The following is an 18,351-nucleotide window of genomic DNA, read 5'->3' on the forward strand; positions in this document are numbered from 1 at the left end:
AGAGGCAGACAGACAGACAGACAGACAGACAGACAGACAGACAGACAGAGAGGTAGACAGACAGGCAGGCAGACAGGCAGACAGACAGACAGGCAGGCAGACAGACAGACACAGACAGACAGACAGACAGGCAGACAGGACAGGCAGACAGAGAGACAGACCAGACAGACAGAGCAGCAAGACAGACAGGCAGGCAGACAGCGCAGACAGAATGTTAGACTTAGAAACTGAAGAGAACATTATAAAATTTAATTTAGCATTTAATTGTAAAGCAATGTTGATTTTAAATTTTGTTTTGTTCCGAAGTGTTTTGAATTTTTAATTAATTATTGTTTGAAAGTAGTTTTTTTTAAAATTAATTGTTTTAAAATATTTCTGCATTAAACATATTTAATAAATGTTAGCATGTTGAGTTTGACAGCCCTAAAGGTCCCTAGAGCCCAGTTTTAAAACCTCTGCTCCCAGTGAATAGTATAGCATGAACTGGGATTTAAGGGTCACTGCTGTGAAATTACTGCATTAAACATATTTAATAAATGTTAGCATGTTGAGTTTGACAGCCCTAAAAAGCCCCAATTTTGTCCTTTTTGTGTTTATTACTGCATTAAACATGCCGTTGACACTGAAGCATGACACACCAGTGATACGGAAACACTAAGATCTTGGAGGAGTGTTTTGTGTTCATGTTTGGTGGTTAAAACACACACAGCAGATCAATAGAGTTGTCACTCCTATACTGAGAAATATGGCCGTCACTCCTCTTGAGTGTTTAATCACACTCTGTACACACAGTCCAATCAATTATGTCTGTGATATCCACATTCCACAACCAAATTAACTCCTCAAACATTTAAGGTACCAAACTGAACAAGTTGATAATGCAGTGACGTCTCTTTTGTGGAAAATGGTAGCTTGAGAATGGGTGCCATTGGATGATAGAAAATCACAGAAACAAAGGTACGTGTCTTCATTGACTTTTTTTAATTTTGATACGATCTCTCTCCACTAAAGTTTCTTCCAACAACCCTGTGATCTTGGGGAAATCCCATACATTACTCTCCATAGAGACCAATGTTGCCAGATCTCACTGGAAAAACTGGATCTGAAAAAACAAGCCACTTGCCTTTTTAAAATAAACCCAAATACATTGATAATTTTTATGAACTACATTTATGAAAAAAAAAGCCAAAGACGTTTATAAAAATGTGGTCATGGCAACACTAAAGACAATATGCTGTTTACCAACAGCAGATTTATGAGTCAACGGGTGGTTTACTTAAAATTGTTGGATATAACGCGTCAGTGGAATAACATGCCTTTGGTCAAAAATAGACATCAAAAAGGTTAAACTGATGCTCAAATGTTCCTACAATTATCACCACCTCAATAATCACAACTCTGAGAATGACTCATGACAGTTGAGATATTACCAAAGTTCAAGGTTGTTGCCTCTCTTATGCCTGTATTATTTATTATAAAAACATCTCTATTACATCATTTATTTTCTTAAATACATTCACCTGCCTTCCGGTGTCTCAGTAATGCATTATGTTTTCTACACTGCAGTTGGATAAGAGCTATTTTTTTTTTTTCTACCTGGTTTAGTTAATTTATAAAGTTAATTTAGATTTTACCAGTCAGCAGTGTAAAACCCTCTCAGAAAAGCTAGTTTCTGTTATTTACAGGGGAACAAGCAGGGTCTGTGTAAAAACAGATTCTGTAAACTATAATGCTGCACAGAACTAGATGCTAACTGCATTATAGTTTAGTAAAGGGGTCAAAAGACATCTGGTCTGAATCAGGAGAGAAATCTTTTTTTATTTTTATTTTTTTATTCTTCTCTAGACATTAACTGCTGGACTGGAGTGGTGTGGATTATTGTGATGTTTTTATCAGCTGTTTGGACTCTCGTTCTGATGGCACCCATTTACTACAGAGCATCCATTTGTGAGACAGTGATTAAATTATACACTTATCTAAATCTGATGAAGAAACAATCTCATCTACATCTTGGATGAGCTGAGGGTGAGCACTTTTTCAACAAATGTTCATCTGAACTATGAACTATTCCTGTAATCCACAATACAATTGTTTTCAGTTTATTTAATGATTATGTTTTAAAACACTACACACAGAAGAACAGGATGTTACACATTTAGAAGGTATAATTTTGAGCCTGTATTCAGCCGAAAAAATACAGCATCACATACGGAAGTGAAAGAGAAAATGTGTTACATGCAGTTTCAATTTACTATTATATATATTTATTACAATTATATATTTATTACGAAACGTATATGAATACATAAATTAAATGAATACTGCTGTCACCTATATTATATATATAAGGTCTCACTTTCTCACTGTTAGCAATCCATTATATATATATATATATATATATATATATAATATATATATATATATATATTAGTGCTGTCAAACGATTAATTGCAATTAAAACGCATCCAAAAATAAAAAGTTTTTATTTGCATAATATATGTAGGTATACTGTGTATATTTATTATGTACATAGAAATACACACACATACAGTATATATTTGGAAACATATTTACATGTTATACATTTATATATTTTATATTATCTATTTTAAATTATATATAAATATATTTAATATTTAAACATTACAGATTTTTCTTAATATATACGTGTCTACATATATTATGTAAACAAAAACTTATATTGCATGCGATTAATCGTTTGACAGCACTAATATATATATACATACACACAATAATTATATGTATGCAAGAAGTATGCAAGAATATAAAAGTACCAGTATCTGCTGAGCTTGTGTCTTCTGTCTTTCCGAAGAGAAACTCGTACTTGGCTTTGGCTACACTCTGTGCATGTGCAGAGGAGCTGCTGACCCGATCAAATGCTTCTCCCTGCAAGAACAAGCCAGAGTTAAACATGCATTAATTTGACATCATTTAACTTAACCAGTTTTTCCAAAGTGTGCATGTGGCCGTGTTATGACTGAAGGTAGTTAGTGTTACAAATTCAGCAAATGAGTTTTACAAGACGGATGCTGTCAAGTTCCAAAACAAAACAGATTGAGTAAATTTGTGAGAAGAACAGACCAAAAATTAAGTCATTATTTATAGAAAATCTTTTCCTCTCCTCCACAGTCTATTTAAAAAAAAAGTGAAGTGATGTGACATGACATACAGTCCAAGTATAGTGACCCATACTCAGAATTCGTGCTCTGCATTTAACCCATCCAAAGTGCACACACACAGCAGTGAACACACACACACTGTGAACACACACAACAACCGTGAACACACACCCGGAGCAGTGGGCATTGGGCAGCCTGCGGCGCCCAGGGAGCAGTTGGGGGTTCAGTGCCTTGCTCAAGGGCACCTCAGTCGTGGTATTGCCGGCCCGAGACTCGAACCCACAACCTTAGTGTTAGGAGTCATACTCTAACCACTAGCCCACGACTTCCCCGCTGTTACATTTTGCTGTTACATATTCAAATATTCCAAAAACAATGATGTCATATCAACAACACAACACAAGTTTAGAAACACAAAGGAACAGTTTTATTCTGTGCTTCTCACACAGAGATTGTATGACTTCAGAAGATTTGAAAAACATGACAAGATTATAGGGCTCCACGATTATGACAAAAATCACAATTGTCGATTATTCCCTTGAAATTGTAATTGCGATTATTAATTATATCATCACAATTTACATTGAAAGATGTTTTTACCATTGTTTGATGCAACTGCATGCTGTATTTTTTTATATGAAAATAAACAAGCTGAACTGAAGCTGAAAAACTTTTAGTGCGTTTCTATAGTATTAAGCCTCAAATGTCAAATATACATCGGGTTGGTTTCTTCTTTAAATTATAAAAAAAAAAAAAAAGTAAAAATGTGAATGGATTTATAATGTTATACTAAAACAATGTAAAAACCCTTAAGATAACATGTAGAAAGAAAATAAACATCTTAAGCATGTAGAATAACATAAATGGACTTTAATCGATTAATTGTCACTTTAAAACGATTACGTAATTGTGGCATCCATAATTGTAATTGCGATTAGAAATTCGATTAATTTGTGCATCCCTACAAGATTAACTTTGATTGTCTGGAAGAGAGCAGCTGGAACACTGTGCTAGTGTGAACACCTAGCTTTTGAGTTCTATACAAAACCTATACAGGTTTGGAGACATTTCGACTGTGAGTAAATGATCATTTTCATTTCAGGGTAAACTGTTCGTTTAAATCCAGCGAGTGGCATGAACGTGTGAATCTAGCATTCACGCCCAGCACGCTGAAGTTCCCGCAGGAGGCCGGTCGCTATGGCTTTCTCCAGACAGCTCAGGAATGTTTCTGTTTCCAGAAACGGGCTCATTTTTTAATACTAGTGTCTTTTGTAGCGGACAAGTAATTGACCGCACTCTAGCCACATGACGAGCATGTGGACTTACTGGAACTGAACTGAAATGGTTGGAATGAAACGGTGTCCGCTTTCAATTTCACAAGAGAAGTCGGCATTATTGAAAATCTGACCTCAGTTTTTAGGCTTGCCTCTTTTCCCTTGTTTGTTACGATCAGAGTTCAACATCAGAGACAGAGCCCTCTGAATCAGACATCTTTATCAGACACCATCTATACAAGCTCAAAGTCTAACGTCAGCTTCAGAGCTGAGCGTGCTTACGTCAGATCTAATGGAGGGAAACCATTACTGACATTGTTCCTGACATGTTCCCTGAGAAATCCAGTTATTGACTAGTCCAAGATCTCAACTGAGGACTGGAGCTGATCTGTTTAATGAATGTAATTGTTTTAACCATATGAAACGTACATGTATAACAGTTTATTCTTATTTGATCCACAACGCAAATACTGTAAACTCAAATTCATGACAAAATGACTGATCAGTCTAACAAATCCTTTGATGAATTATTCTGTCAGAGCAGTTATTGTGATTTAATATCTGACTCACTTTGTGAACCAAGTCTTTATTTTCAGTCACTTCAGATGAAGCAAGAGCTGCTTTGCGTAACAAGGTTCATGGTATCAGTAACACTGACTGATTGTTCACATGACAGTGTGAAGGAAACAGCACAGGTATCACACACAGAGCACTTCATGAAGACAAAAGCTTCACAAAGGTCTTTGCACTTCTTCAAAAAACAAACAATGTGAGTTTGATGAGCTTCACAGTTGGTGTAAAGCGGCGCAACTGTGCAAAACTGACGATTAGCAATGATGACGTTTAATATGAAACATCTCTGTATGTAGACAAGGCTTTGCTCACGCTGTCAAAACACACACTTGTTACTGAAAAACTGTGTATACTCAATGCATCTTCAATGCTTCTGTTATGTGTGTCCCTTGGTAACCATTTCTGAAGGCTTTGTTTTAAGGAAATTATGAACTGGCAGGCAATCGCATGGAATAATTTTGAGCAGCCCCAGAAGTCATAGCTGGCACTACTTTTGGATGCCAAATTGTGATGGCACTATGCATGCTTTCATAGAAAATAATGTGTTGAATTTTAGGACGCTTATGTCATCCACCTGCCACATGCAGTGTGCTCCTCCTTAAACCACAGCGCTCATTATCATTCCTGGAAAAGACCTACTTACAGATGTGAAGAGACACACAAAACAAATGCATTTAATAAATAAAAGACTTGAGGAACGCTGAAGTTACAGAGGCTGACTGGGCACCAAAAAATTATCTGGTTACTTTAAGACAAGAAGCTCACAAAAGTGAGTTGAACTGGGAACAACCATGAAGATGAACCAATTCTGACAATCCAGATTTTTCACTACAGTGAGCAGTCTGAGGTTTGCCCTCAGGGTAAAACATGGTATTTAAGGCACACAGACAGCATGTCGGCCTGTGTTCTTCAGTTTTCATGATAATTATTCTCAGAAAACAGAGGAATAACACACCATTTCTGAGCATGTTTAAGAGCTACAGCAGAACACGGTTCATGTTTCCACTTCACTGAAAATAGTACAGCATCCTACAGGAATTAACCATCAAAATACAATTAAAACTTCAGCCTTTTTAATACTGTTTAATACTGTAAACCTGCTTTCACACAATCTGCATTGTAAAAAGCGCTATTTAAATAATGGTGACTTGACTTTTGCCATCAGAGTAAGAGTTTTATCTGACATCAAACATCATCTAGTAAAGTGTATGTTGACTATTTATTTATTAAGGTTGAGTGTACATTTGAGGCCCTGAAACTGCTCACAATTTCTTGAAAGCTTTCTTTAATCATCTTTAGCTCTTAATTATCAATAGTCAGTTGGTGTGACAAATTAATCTTGGTCACACGTTATTTTAAGGTCCAATTCTTGCTATTACCAAACCATTAACTACAACTTTTGCCTCAATAAACTCCTAATTAGCTGCTTATTGATAGTTAGTAAGGTAGTTGTTAAGTTTAGGTATTGGGTATGATTAGAGATGTAGAATATGCTCATGCAGAATATGTGCTTTACAAGCACTTATAAACAGATAATATGTTAACAATAGGCATGCTAATAACCAACTAGTTAATAGTGAGAATTGGTCCTTATACTAAAGTGTTACCTCAATTTAATTTAAATACAAATATTCCATGCAGTTCCATAAACTGTTTAGACTAGTCTTTAAAAGTTAGTCATCTAATTATTTTTCTTAAAGACTGGTCATGACTTTTTAAATTCTGTTATGAAAAGGTAGATTGGTCTTATTTGTACTGAAAAAGTAAGACTGATTACCCCTTGGTAACTGCTTGTTAGTCAAACTACTTCTTTAGACACAGTCTTAACATGGTGGCTAAGTTTATGCAACTGGCTTGTTTCAATGAAAACACGTATTACAAAAATATTCAGATGGAATATAGCATGTCACACGCCTTACAAATTTAAATAGCAAAAGCATTTCATGTAGAACTACCCACAGTCTTATTATTAGCAAAAATTCCCCTAAAAATTCCCCTAAAGAAATGAGTAGTTCTTGTGTGTGTTTGTAACGGTGGTCACCATGCAGAGGTCACATGACTGTACGATCACACTATATCTGTAAAACTCTCTATACCAGGGGTCGGCAAGTAAGTTTGGCATCAGGCCCAAAAAAATGCTGCCACTATATTGCAGGCCAGAACATATATACTATTTGTAGTTAAATGGATCGTAGTTGATCCGTGATCCTTACGGACCGAGCCCCATGGTTCGGCACGCATGTGATCTGTGGATTAATTGCAAAATTTAACCATAATAGAGTATAAGTTTATAATTTGTTCGTATTTACACAAGCAAGCGAATTTTACATGAAGAATTTTCCACAACAGTCTACACTCCATACACCATAATTGTAGGTTTTTACTGGTTTTTGAAATTTTTTTAAATGTATTAAAATTATATGATTTAATTTGATTAGTTTTTATAAGTTTTTCTGAGACAGTTGATCAGGAGCATTCAGGTTGCTTGTAGATGTTACTATACTTTAAGTGAATTTAACCTTTGGCTAATTCAATTCAATGGGTTTGATTTGGGACAGCACGCACGTCTTAATAAAAGGTCTAACAGCTAATAATGCATATCAGAGCAAAAACCAAGCACTGAGGTCAAAAGAACCGCCTGTAGAGCTCAGAAACAGGTTTACATTAAGCCACACATTTGTAGAAGAGTTCAGAAATTATTAATAATTATATGCTTTATTGAAGGGTCACGGAAGCATGTAGTCTCTGTTACCCTTAATGAAAGATGTTTGGCCTCCTGGCCAAATTGAGCAACTGATAGAGAAGGGCTTTGGTTAGTGTGGTGACCAAGAACCTGATGGACCTCTGATGAACCTCTAGTTGAGCTCCATGATCATATGTGGAGATAGGAGAAACCTACAGAAGGGCAAACATCACTGCAATACTCCACCAATCTGGGCTTTGTGGCGGTGTGGCAAGACTCGATCAAGACACACTTGGAATTTGCAAAAAAGCACCTAAAGGATCCTTAGACTCTGAGAAACAAGATTCTCTAATCTGATGAACCTCAATTCCAAGCATCATGTTTGAAGGAGACCAGCTCTGCTCTTCACCTGCAGAGTACCATCCCAAAAGTAAAGTGTGCTGGTAGCAGCCTCATGCTGTGGGGCAGGGACTGAGGAACTCATCAGAGTAGAAGGAACACTCAGTGCAGCAAAATATAGAGATAGCCTTAATGAAAACCTAGTCCAGAGCATTCAGAATCTCAGAATGGGCAGAAAGTACATTTTCCAACAGGACAATGACCCTAAAAACACAGCAAGAGTATATTGTGGTAGACTTTGTGAATGTTCATGAGTGGCCCAGACACAGCCTGAGCTTGAACCTAATCAAATATTTCTGGAGAAACCTGAAAATGTGCATCTGCCCCCATCCAACCTGTCAGAGCTTGAGAGGTGAAGAGGCAAGAGAAGAATGCTATATAATTGCGAAATGCTGATGAGCAAAGCTTGTCGCATCAATCAAAATAGACTTAAGACTGTAAAGGGGCTTCAGCAAAATATTTAGCAAAGGGTATGAATACTTATGCAATGTAATTATTTCAGTTTTTTTTTATTTGAATAAATTTACGAAGTTGTGGCAATTCTGTTTTTGCTTTGTCAGTATGGTGTATGGAGTGTAGATTGATGTGGGAAAAAAGTAATTTAAAGAAGTTCATCATAAGACAGCAACATAATAAAATTAAAAAAAAAATGAAGGGGTATGAATACTTATGATATTACAGTTTGAAATGTAAGAAATTAATTGATGAAAAATGCAACTAGAATTGCCTGTGACAGACTGTTACAGTGTCTTTTGTAACTAGTAGTGAGCTGTTACTCTGTGTTAAATCCTGTAGCAGGACAGTCATTAACAAAAAGCCACATTTGTGTGGCGGTGTCCGGGTTTTACACTGGATAAATTAATAAAGCAGAGTAGAGACACATAACCTGGCAAGTATCTTCTTTCACCAACTTGCAACACTGCCTTGCTAAAACACATATATGTGGGAGATGCGGAATGGAAAAAATAAGTCAAAAAATAAAAGAGGACTTGAATAAGCACATTAATGGCATGTTTGAGTCATGCTCTTTAACAAAATATGTTTTATTTCCTCTTTCCAAATTGTGAATAATAAATGTGTAACTTATTGTAAGAATTATTTGACATAGCCTACTTTTAAACAGAATTATTCCTTGGCATCCTCACCCACTAAACTGCATTTTTTTAATTGTTTGCATGCTGGAGGAACACTATTACGTTGTGTGCAGAGTGATGTTAACATTTAAGCTAGCTGGTGAGAGAAAATGACTCCATCAAAGAGTCTAAAGAGGAAAACTGACAGTGAAAATAGGGCATACAAAGAAGAACAGAAACACAACTATGCGTTCATCCTACCTAGTTTTGTGTCTTATCTAAAAAGAAGTTGTCGCTGTTTGCAAAGAATATACTCTTTTGAACTTTTCAAATTAAAATCTCTCTGCAAAAACGTTGTCGTACTTTTATTTTGAAGGCAAAATCACTATAGACGAAGTGATTGTGAGTAACTGTCACTGTCATGACAGATCCATTTCAGAACCAGCTGCAGGGCAATTTTATTTTAGTCGAAGTGATTGTGAGTAACTGTCACTGTCATGACAACTCATCTGCTTTACTAGATGTTTGATTATATCAGATAAAACTCTTATCAGACGAACCCTTTAAATTTCAAACATTAATGACTGATCATTTCAACATGGAGTCAAAATGAATTCATGTCATTCTCATAATTTCATTCTGCCTTTAATTTTGAACACACATCTCCAGCCACACATCATGTATGACCATTCAATCAATGGGCTGCTTTTTTGTGATTATTGTCAGTCAGCACAAATCGTGTTTTTCAATCATTACTCACCATGTGAGATTATTATGTGGCCAGAGCTTTATTATTGCTGTATTAAACTGTTTAGGAGACTTTGATCCTCCAGTTTAAGTGTTTTATGAATAAATGTCTGACAGCAAAGTCAACTCCATTTAATGGGATATTTATGCCTGGCTTCACAAAGGCAGATGACAGACAAAAAGAACTCCAATTAAAAAGCAATCAGTCAATAAAGATCCTTGAATGCTCTGAAGACCTCACAGTAAGGAGAAATACTGGAAACATTTGGTAAGAAAAAGGTGGAAACATGTCCTGAGAGAAAAAACCCTCTGCCAAAGATTGAGCCTAGGACAACCGCAGCACTGCCGCACTACTCTGACCACATACTGTATATACCACTAACTGCTTGAAAATAAAGAGCCATCGGCTAAAAGAAGATGATGGTATCTTAATGGCTGAAGGGTCAGTAACCCAAATGTCAAATGTTCAAAACCATGCAAAATCTCAAATAACTGAACATTTTACCTCGATCACGATTACTGAATGATTGTAGTTATTATTTTTTGTTGTAGTTGTTCACTGACAAAGGGCGGGATATTTTATTCTAATGAAAGAGAGCATGTCACATCTTTGTGATTTTAAAATAATTGAAGGAAACACAAATTATTTATTAGGGCTGGGTTTTGACACAAATTTCACGATTTGTTTCGATTCTCATTTACAAGCTTGTGATTCGATTCGATTCAATATTGATTATTTTGGCTCAGGTACAGTACAGTCGTGGCCAAAAGTTTTGAGAATTACATAAATATTGGAAATTGGAAAAAGTTGCTGCTTAAGTTTTTATAATAGCAATTTGCATATACTCCAGAATGTTATGAAGAGTGATCAGATGAATTGCATAGTCCTTCTTTGCCATGAAAGTTAACTTAATCCCCCAAAAAAAAAAAACCTTTCCACTGCATTTCATTGCTGTCATTAAAGGACCTGCTGAGATCATTTCAGTAATCATCTTGTTAACTCAGGTGAGAATGTTGACGAGCACAAGGCTGGAGATCATTATGTCAGGCTGATTGGGTTAGAATGGCAGACTTGACATGTTAAAAGGAGGGTGATGCTTGAAATCATTGTTCTGCCATTGTTAATCATGGTGACCTGCAAAGAAACGTGTGCAGCCATCGTGTTGCATAAAAATGGCTTCACAGGCAAGGATATTGTGGCTACTAAGATTGCACCTCAATCAACAATTTATAGGTTCATCAAGAACTTCAAGGAAAGAGGTTCAATTCTTGTAAAGAAGGCTTCAGGGCATCCAAGAAAGTCCAGCAAGCGCCAGGATCGTCTCCTAAAAGAGGATTCAGCTGCGGGATCGGAGTGCCACCAGTGCAGAGCTTGCTCAGGAATGGCAGCAGGCAGGTGTGAGCGCATCTGCACGCACTGTGAGGCCAAGACTTTTGGAAGATGGCCTGGTGTCAAGAAGGGCAGCAAAGAAGCCATTTCTCTCCAAAAAAAACATCAGGGACAGATTGATCTTCTGCAGAAAGTATAGTGAATGGACTGCTGAGGACTGGGGCAAAGTCATATATTTTCCAATGAAGCCCCTTTCCGATTGTTTGGGGGCATCTGGAAAAAAGGCTTGTCCGGAGAAGAAAAGGTGAGCGCTACCATCAGTCCTGTGTCATGCCAACAGTAAAGCATCTGCTGACACCATTCATGTGTGGGGTTGCGTTCTCATCCAAGGGAGTGGGCTCACTCACAATTCTGCCCAAAAACACAGCCATGAATAAAGAATGGTACCAAAACACCCTCCAACAGCAACTTCTTCTTCCAACAACCCAACAACAGTTTGGTGAAGAACAAAGCATTTTCCAGCACGATGGAGCACCGTGCCATAAAGGCAAAAGTGATAACTAAGTGGCTCGGGGACCAGAATGTTGAAATTTTGGGTCCATGGCCTGGAAACTCCCCAGATCTTAATCCCATTGAGAACTTGTGGTCAATCCTCAAGAGGCGGGGTGGACAAACAAAAACCCACTAATTCTGACAAACTCCAAGAAGTTATTATGAAAGAATGGGTTTGCTATCAGTCAGGATTTGGCCCAGAAGTTGATTGAGAGCATCCCCCAGTCGAATTGCAGAGGTCCTGAAAAAGAAGGGCCAACACTGCAAATACTTACTCTTTGCATAAATGTCATGTAATTGTCGATAAAAGCCTTTGAAACGTATGAAGTGCTTGTAATTATATTTCAGTACATCACAGAAACAACTGAAACAAAGATCTAAAAGCAGTTTAGCAGCAAACTTTTTAAAACTAATATTTATGTAATTCTCAAAACTTTGGCCACGACAGTACATGCCAAATTTTCTCAAGGAAAAAAAAAAATCTCTGAACTAATGCTGTAAAATATACAGGAGTCAGTTGGTACTACATTATAATATTGAAGGTTAAAACTGACTGATTCGTGCTGTACAACTGCTTAAATTATGAAGTTTGTATAATAATTCAGTTACAATTACTTAAGTTATTTTTTTTTGAATAGTGGCTGTCATAAAAACATGGACAGATTAATTCAAACATAAATAAACCCTTAAAGAAAAGTAAAAAATGTTATATGGTGCATATATTAATGCCCTTGTTTCATGATAAAAGCACCAAAGCACAATGCTTACTGTGATGTATTGGATGGGAGCTGCGTTTCAATGCTCCATCCACTAACTGAAAACAGGCTAGACTAATCGATTCTTGGGACTCAGGAATCTATATAGTTTCGTAAAAATTAGAATCAATATTTTTTACCCAGCCCTATTATTTATGGTTATTTATTGAATATTTTGAACAACTGAAATCAAAAAGCACACATTGCTTGAAATTAAAACATCTAATGAAAAAGTCACTTTTCAGTTTTAATGTAAAAAGCAAATTTCCTTAAAAAAAAAGTAAAGAGTAGAAAATAAATTACTTGCAACGGTCATCTAGTGCCGAATACACATACGGTGGTATGTTTTTTAAAACCAAAATAATCGACATTGGAAAATTGTGTTGGTTAGAGGTTCTACATTTCAGTTTCGATTACTTTTCGATTAATCATCCAGCCCTAATCACACATGCATTGCTCTCCACACACAAATACACACGGACAGAAAAATCAGGCTGCGCATGGATAGTGTGCACTACAGTGCAGCAGCACTGAAGCAGACATCTGATCTATCAGAACATTCTAGAACACTGACATTTCTTTGATACTTCAATTTATTCAAAATTTAAATAACAGTTCTGTTTTTCATGCCACTCAAAGGGACAATGTGACCACTGAGTTATTGTCTTGATTCGCTGATGTTTAAAAACAAAACACAGTGAATTCAGGAATAGTTCTCGGTTTGTTTTGGAAGTGAAGCTACATAAAAAAATATGACATGAGTTTGCTGATATTAATGTCAATTCATCCAGATGACTGAATTGTAATTGCAATGTCAAAGGAAAAACTCAAGTATTATGATTTTTGCCATAATCATGATGAGTTTTTGTGATGGTGATTGACTGCTGTGTTATTGGGCTCGTCAATCACCGCAGTGCCACTCCATGGGCTCTGTCCTCTCATTAGGATACTGTTTATTTTATGGGGTGTGTCTGTTGGTTGTGGGTTAGTAAATGTGTTCTGTATGTTTGTTTTGTGTAAGTTGCTACCAGAGGCCATGATGCAAGAGCACAGAAAAACCTTCAGTTCCTCTGACACAACAAAATCTTGCCCAATACTGTGGCAGGCCCACACGCTCAACTCCAAAGCTTACACTCTTCTCCTTTGACTCTTTGTTTATTAAATATTTGGGCTAGTTTGATAAATCGACCAATACAGACTGTATTCATTTTTACTCAGTTTGGCATACTTTACAGCATGCTTAAATCTCTAAAAACCCCAAAAGTCTGCAGATTCCTTTGAGCAGATATGAGGCAAATACAGTGCTCAGCCATACAGATTTTTGGTAACATTACAATAAGGTCCCATTAGCTTTAAGATTCCTTTGAGTATGCATATTTCAATTAGCATTTATTGGAATTTACTTTTGTTACAGTATTTATTATTCTTTGTTAACATTAGTTAATAAAAAATACAACTGTTCTGTTAGTTGTTTTTTGTTGTTAATTCATGTTCAATAATGTAGTTAATTTATGTTAAACAAAGGAACCTTATTTTTTAGCGTTACTGGATTTTTACAACAGGACCTAAACATTCAATAACGCTATAAAATAAGAAAATATGATTCACAAATATGATTCAATTATTAAATATTTTATTGATGTTTGATAACATTTAATATGTGATTTATTTATGTATTTATTTATTTTTTTTTCTACAAAAATAGTTCATGTAATTCTTTGACTTCTAAATTCATAAAACACTTTTGCTGGAAAACTATACCAGCATATTTCACAATATTAAGCACATTTGCTTACACAATGCTGATTGCTACCAAAAAAATCCACTTTTAAAGGTGTAAAAAAAATACACAATTGTTATGCATTCCTTTTAAGCAGAATCAGAGTACATTTTTGCATTTAATGCTGAATTTAGATATTTAATCATATTCAACTTGTTTAGTGAAGTGTGGTCATTTGTTTATACTCTGCAAGCCATAATGTTGTACATGATCAACAAACATAAGATAACTGGTCAAGAGACAGGTCTATCAACCATTGCACCTTTCCAATCAATTGATCAATCAATAAAAGCATTACAATAACACCATGCACACAAGACAACTGTAATATCACAGAACTTTTGGAAGAAAAAAAACCTGGTGTTTAAGCAAAATCATATTTTCCAAGACGTGGTGTATAATAGTGGTTAATAATGAAGAGATGGCAGATTTCATCCAGTATTTAACCACTGTGCCAAAACCATAACCGCTGTAATAACACATGACAGTACTGTAGCTTCACAAGCAAAACCAGATATCAGTGGTTCACACAGATGACTGGCTGGCTTGATCAAACACCAGCAGACAATGAACACAAAGCCTGAACTGTGATGTGTGTATTGAGGGTCTCTGTCTGGTAACTCAGCACTGTTACTTCAGCTCTGCTGGCTTGATTTACACTATTAGTATTGTTATGACACTAGTAGTTACACTGTTATAACATGCATTCAGGTCAAACACAAAGCATCATCACATGCATCTCAATTCATCATTCACCTCGCTAGCCACAAAACAACAATAAAGCTCCGTCCTGAATGAAGACGTACCAAAGAAAAACAGCAGATATAAAAAACAGAATCGCACCATGTTCTTTTCATCATCACTATCATCACTATCATCATCACTGTTTGAATCTCATTCACGCGTTTTCACTCATTTTTCCCCTGGAGTGCTAGTCTGTTAGCTTCACTAACGTCGCTAGATGTGAGCGTGCACTGCAGCTACAGAAATACATAGTAAACATGTTTAAAGTGTGTTTTCTACCGAACACACACAGGCGTGTATAAAATTACCTAAACTGAAACTACAGTGTGACATAAATAGAGCATACTGCAGAAGTGAAAGCGCCTGAATAGAGTTATCGCTAAATCGTGCAAAACATTGAATGAAGCAACCACAAACAATGAAACTCACCGACAGAGTGATTTACATTCACCAGCGGTCAATTAAAGCTGGATGTTGAGCATCACTGTGATTACTTCAGCTCATTATAAGAGCAGCTGTGTGTGTGTGTGTGTGTGTGTGTGTGTGTGTGTGGTTGGTTTGATGTGTCTCCCCTCAGTCTAGTGTCAGTTGGTACAGTCCTATGTGCGTTTTTTTTTTTTTTTTTTTTTTTTGCTTGAACAAACATATAAATCCATAAAATAATGAAAAATCGTTATAAATTAAACATAAATGGCAAACACAAACGCATACACATTAAATAAAAATTTGTTACAAAATAACGAAAAAACAGAAACAACATAAAACACACGCAAGTGAGTGCGCGCACGTTTCCCTGTTCATATCTCAGACGTCATCATGCATGGCACTGTTTTAATCCAGATGTTAAATCTTCATGAGCATATCCGGGGCTTTTCTGTTGTTTTGGTGCATGTGAGCAATGTGATAACATTTGTCTATATCTATTATATAACAAAAGCAATGATTAAAAAAAATTACAATTTACATACAGTATAAATAAAATATTGTGGTCAGTTTTTTATTATTATTTTTTTTTAGGTAATTAGGACAATTCCACTTTGAAACTTTTTTTTTGGTAATTTGTGCTATTTGGCTTTGTTTTTTGTGGATTGTATAATGTTATGCATTTGGTAGATATTAATTTTCTTGAATATGCTTGTCGGAATTATTGTAATATTATTTTTTAGAAATACTAAATTATGGACAAAAAACGTTAAAAGGAAATATGAAGTTATAGCTACAAACAAAAAAATTATATTTATTTAATATAAAACTATTTTAAATCTAAATAAATATATACGCAAAAGGTTAAGACTGGGCTGATGCATGTGAAACTTGCAAAAAATACACAGTTGGTCCCTGTTAATAAATTGGCCATGTTTGTAAGTCACTTTGGATGAACGTGTCTGCTAAATAATAAAATGTATATGTAAAAGAGGTTCAAATACAAACTTGTAATTATCAAAAAAAAAAAAAAAATCAACTTCCTGTTTTTTTTACTTCTGGCCCAGTTTTGTCTGAAAGTTAAATCACTCAAGATTAAATCCTTGTTTATTGAACAGTTATAAAAACAAGCATCACATTCACAACTGTATACTCTGCTGTTGTACTAAATATCATTGTGCTGAGGTTTATTTCAGCAGCACTTGTTTGATATTACTAAACTGAACACTGAACACTGTTTGATGATCCCAGGGAAGCTACAGCACTAATAGTTTCTATATAATACATGAATATGCACTGTATGTTGCTTGCATAAAAGTGTCTGCGTAACTGTGTTTATTAATGATCAGTGTTTGATTGATCACCACCTCTTTGTGTCTCTTTTTATTTATTTCCATGATTCAGTTCATCTGGTCTTAATTTAATATTAATTTTGTGCTGCTTGGTTTTGCTGTGATGTTTGCGTTGCTTTGGTAAGAAAGGATCTTTAAAGCATGTTATGGTTTTGGGGCCATTTTACAATTCTCCAATGTTTTAAGAGTAAAGTAGGAAGATGAAAATTGGTTCTAGTCCATTTAATGTGAGGTATTCAGATATGTTCTAGTCTGTTTGGTGTGAGGTATGTTAAAGATGGTGTTCAGATATGAGATGTGCTCTCTTCAAACCAGTCTAAAACAGCACTGACCAGACTAGACCAAGACATGCACATCACTCAGAATCAGGTATATGTAGTAAATAAACTTCATAAAACAGCATAAACCCATCAGATATACACATAAGCGTATCTAAATTCCCAGTGTGGTGGATGAATAACAGAGAAGCAGCTTTAGTAAAAGCATATATACCTTCACAGGAACTGCAGGTCTTAGTCTGGCCGACGGCACCATGGCAGTCTGTGTTGCAATAGACTGTGCTTCTGCCGTCAGTGTTGAAGTCTCACCGCCGTCCTTATCTAGATGTGATGTCATATCAGCAGACTCCATGGCAGGTGTCTCCCTGGAGGAGCTGGGATGCAGTGCAGGTGTGTATCCATACAGCTTTGAGGTCCGCTCGATGACAGCAGACAGAAAGGATGTGCTCTCTTTCGCTCTGCTCTGAGCCCCAGCTTCCTCTTTCTGTTTGGCGCTGTGCACCCAGCTGGTGTGCGGCTGCCACGGCTTGCTGGGGCTTACCACTGGAATCGCAGGAACCGGTGGAAGAACAAGAGGCTTGGGGCTCGGTTTAGGTTTGATCTCTGGATTCCTGACATTAGTGTCCGATCCTGCTCCTGGATGGAGGAAGCTCACTCTGGCAGCTGAAGGGAGTTTGGGGCAAGAAGGACTTATCTGTGTAGTGGTTTGGGATTTTCCTTGATGTAAAATCCAATTAGGGAATTCTGTCCCATCTAGTGTGGACTGTGACAGCTGTCCTGATTTGATTCTAAGTGAAGAGCTGTAGCTTGAGCAGTGCAGTAATCCAATACAGGTCAATACAATGACTCTTAATATTTAAGAAGGGGTCTAGGTGGCCCCTGGCTCTCTGGCTCTCCCGATGGTAAAACAGAGGGTCCTCTTTCTGTGGGCTGGTAGGAGACTGGTGCTGATGGTCCCTGGACGGTGACTGCAGCCGGTGGAAGAGGAGGGAGGAAGTCTTACCATGATGATGATCTCTTTTTTGTTGTAATGGATGATATTTTTTTTTTGTTTGGTGAGATGGAGTTTCACAAGGATCATGTCCCATGAGCATAAGGGCCAGGGTGGCACTGGTCCACCCAGATTAATAGTGGGTCCACCCAAACTGCATTCATTACATTATCACATAAATTTCATTGGAGAAATGGTTTATTTCAAGGAAGAACATTTTAACATTATTTATTAGACTATGATTAATTGAGTGCTGC

At 36.4% G+C, this 18,351-nt stretch overlaps 1 protein-coding gene across 1 annotated transcript in view; it reads right to left on the reverse strand.

Moving 5' to 3' along the window:
* LOC109056546 (PH and SEC7 domain-containing protein 3-like) overlaps positions 1-18,109 on the reverse strand; it is a 27,971-nt gene extending 9,862 nt beyond the window's left edge. The window contains exons 1-3 of the mRNA XM_042755308.1: positions 17,996-18,109; positions 17,318-17,797; positions 2,796-2,907 (exon numbers count right to left, since the gene is read on the reverse strand). Of these exons, the coding sequence (XP_042611242.1) occupies positions 2,796-2,907; positions 17,318-17,797; positions 17,996-18,109 (706 nt within the window). The remainder of the gene's footprint in view (positions 1-2,795; positions 2,908-17,317; positions 17,798-17,995) is intronic.
* Between the last annotated feature and the right edge of the window lie 242 nt (positions 18,110-18,351).

Source organism: Cyprinus carpio, unplaced genomic scaffold (genome assembly GCF_018340385.1).
Source record: "Cyprinus carpio isolate SPL01 unplaced genomic scaffold, ASM1834038v1 S000006660, whole genome shotgun sequence".
Taxonomy (NCBI): Eukaryota; Metazoa; Chordata; class Actinopteri; order Cypriniformes; family Cyprinidae; genus Cyprinus; species Cyprinus carpio.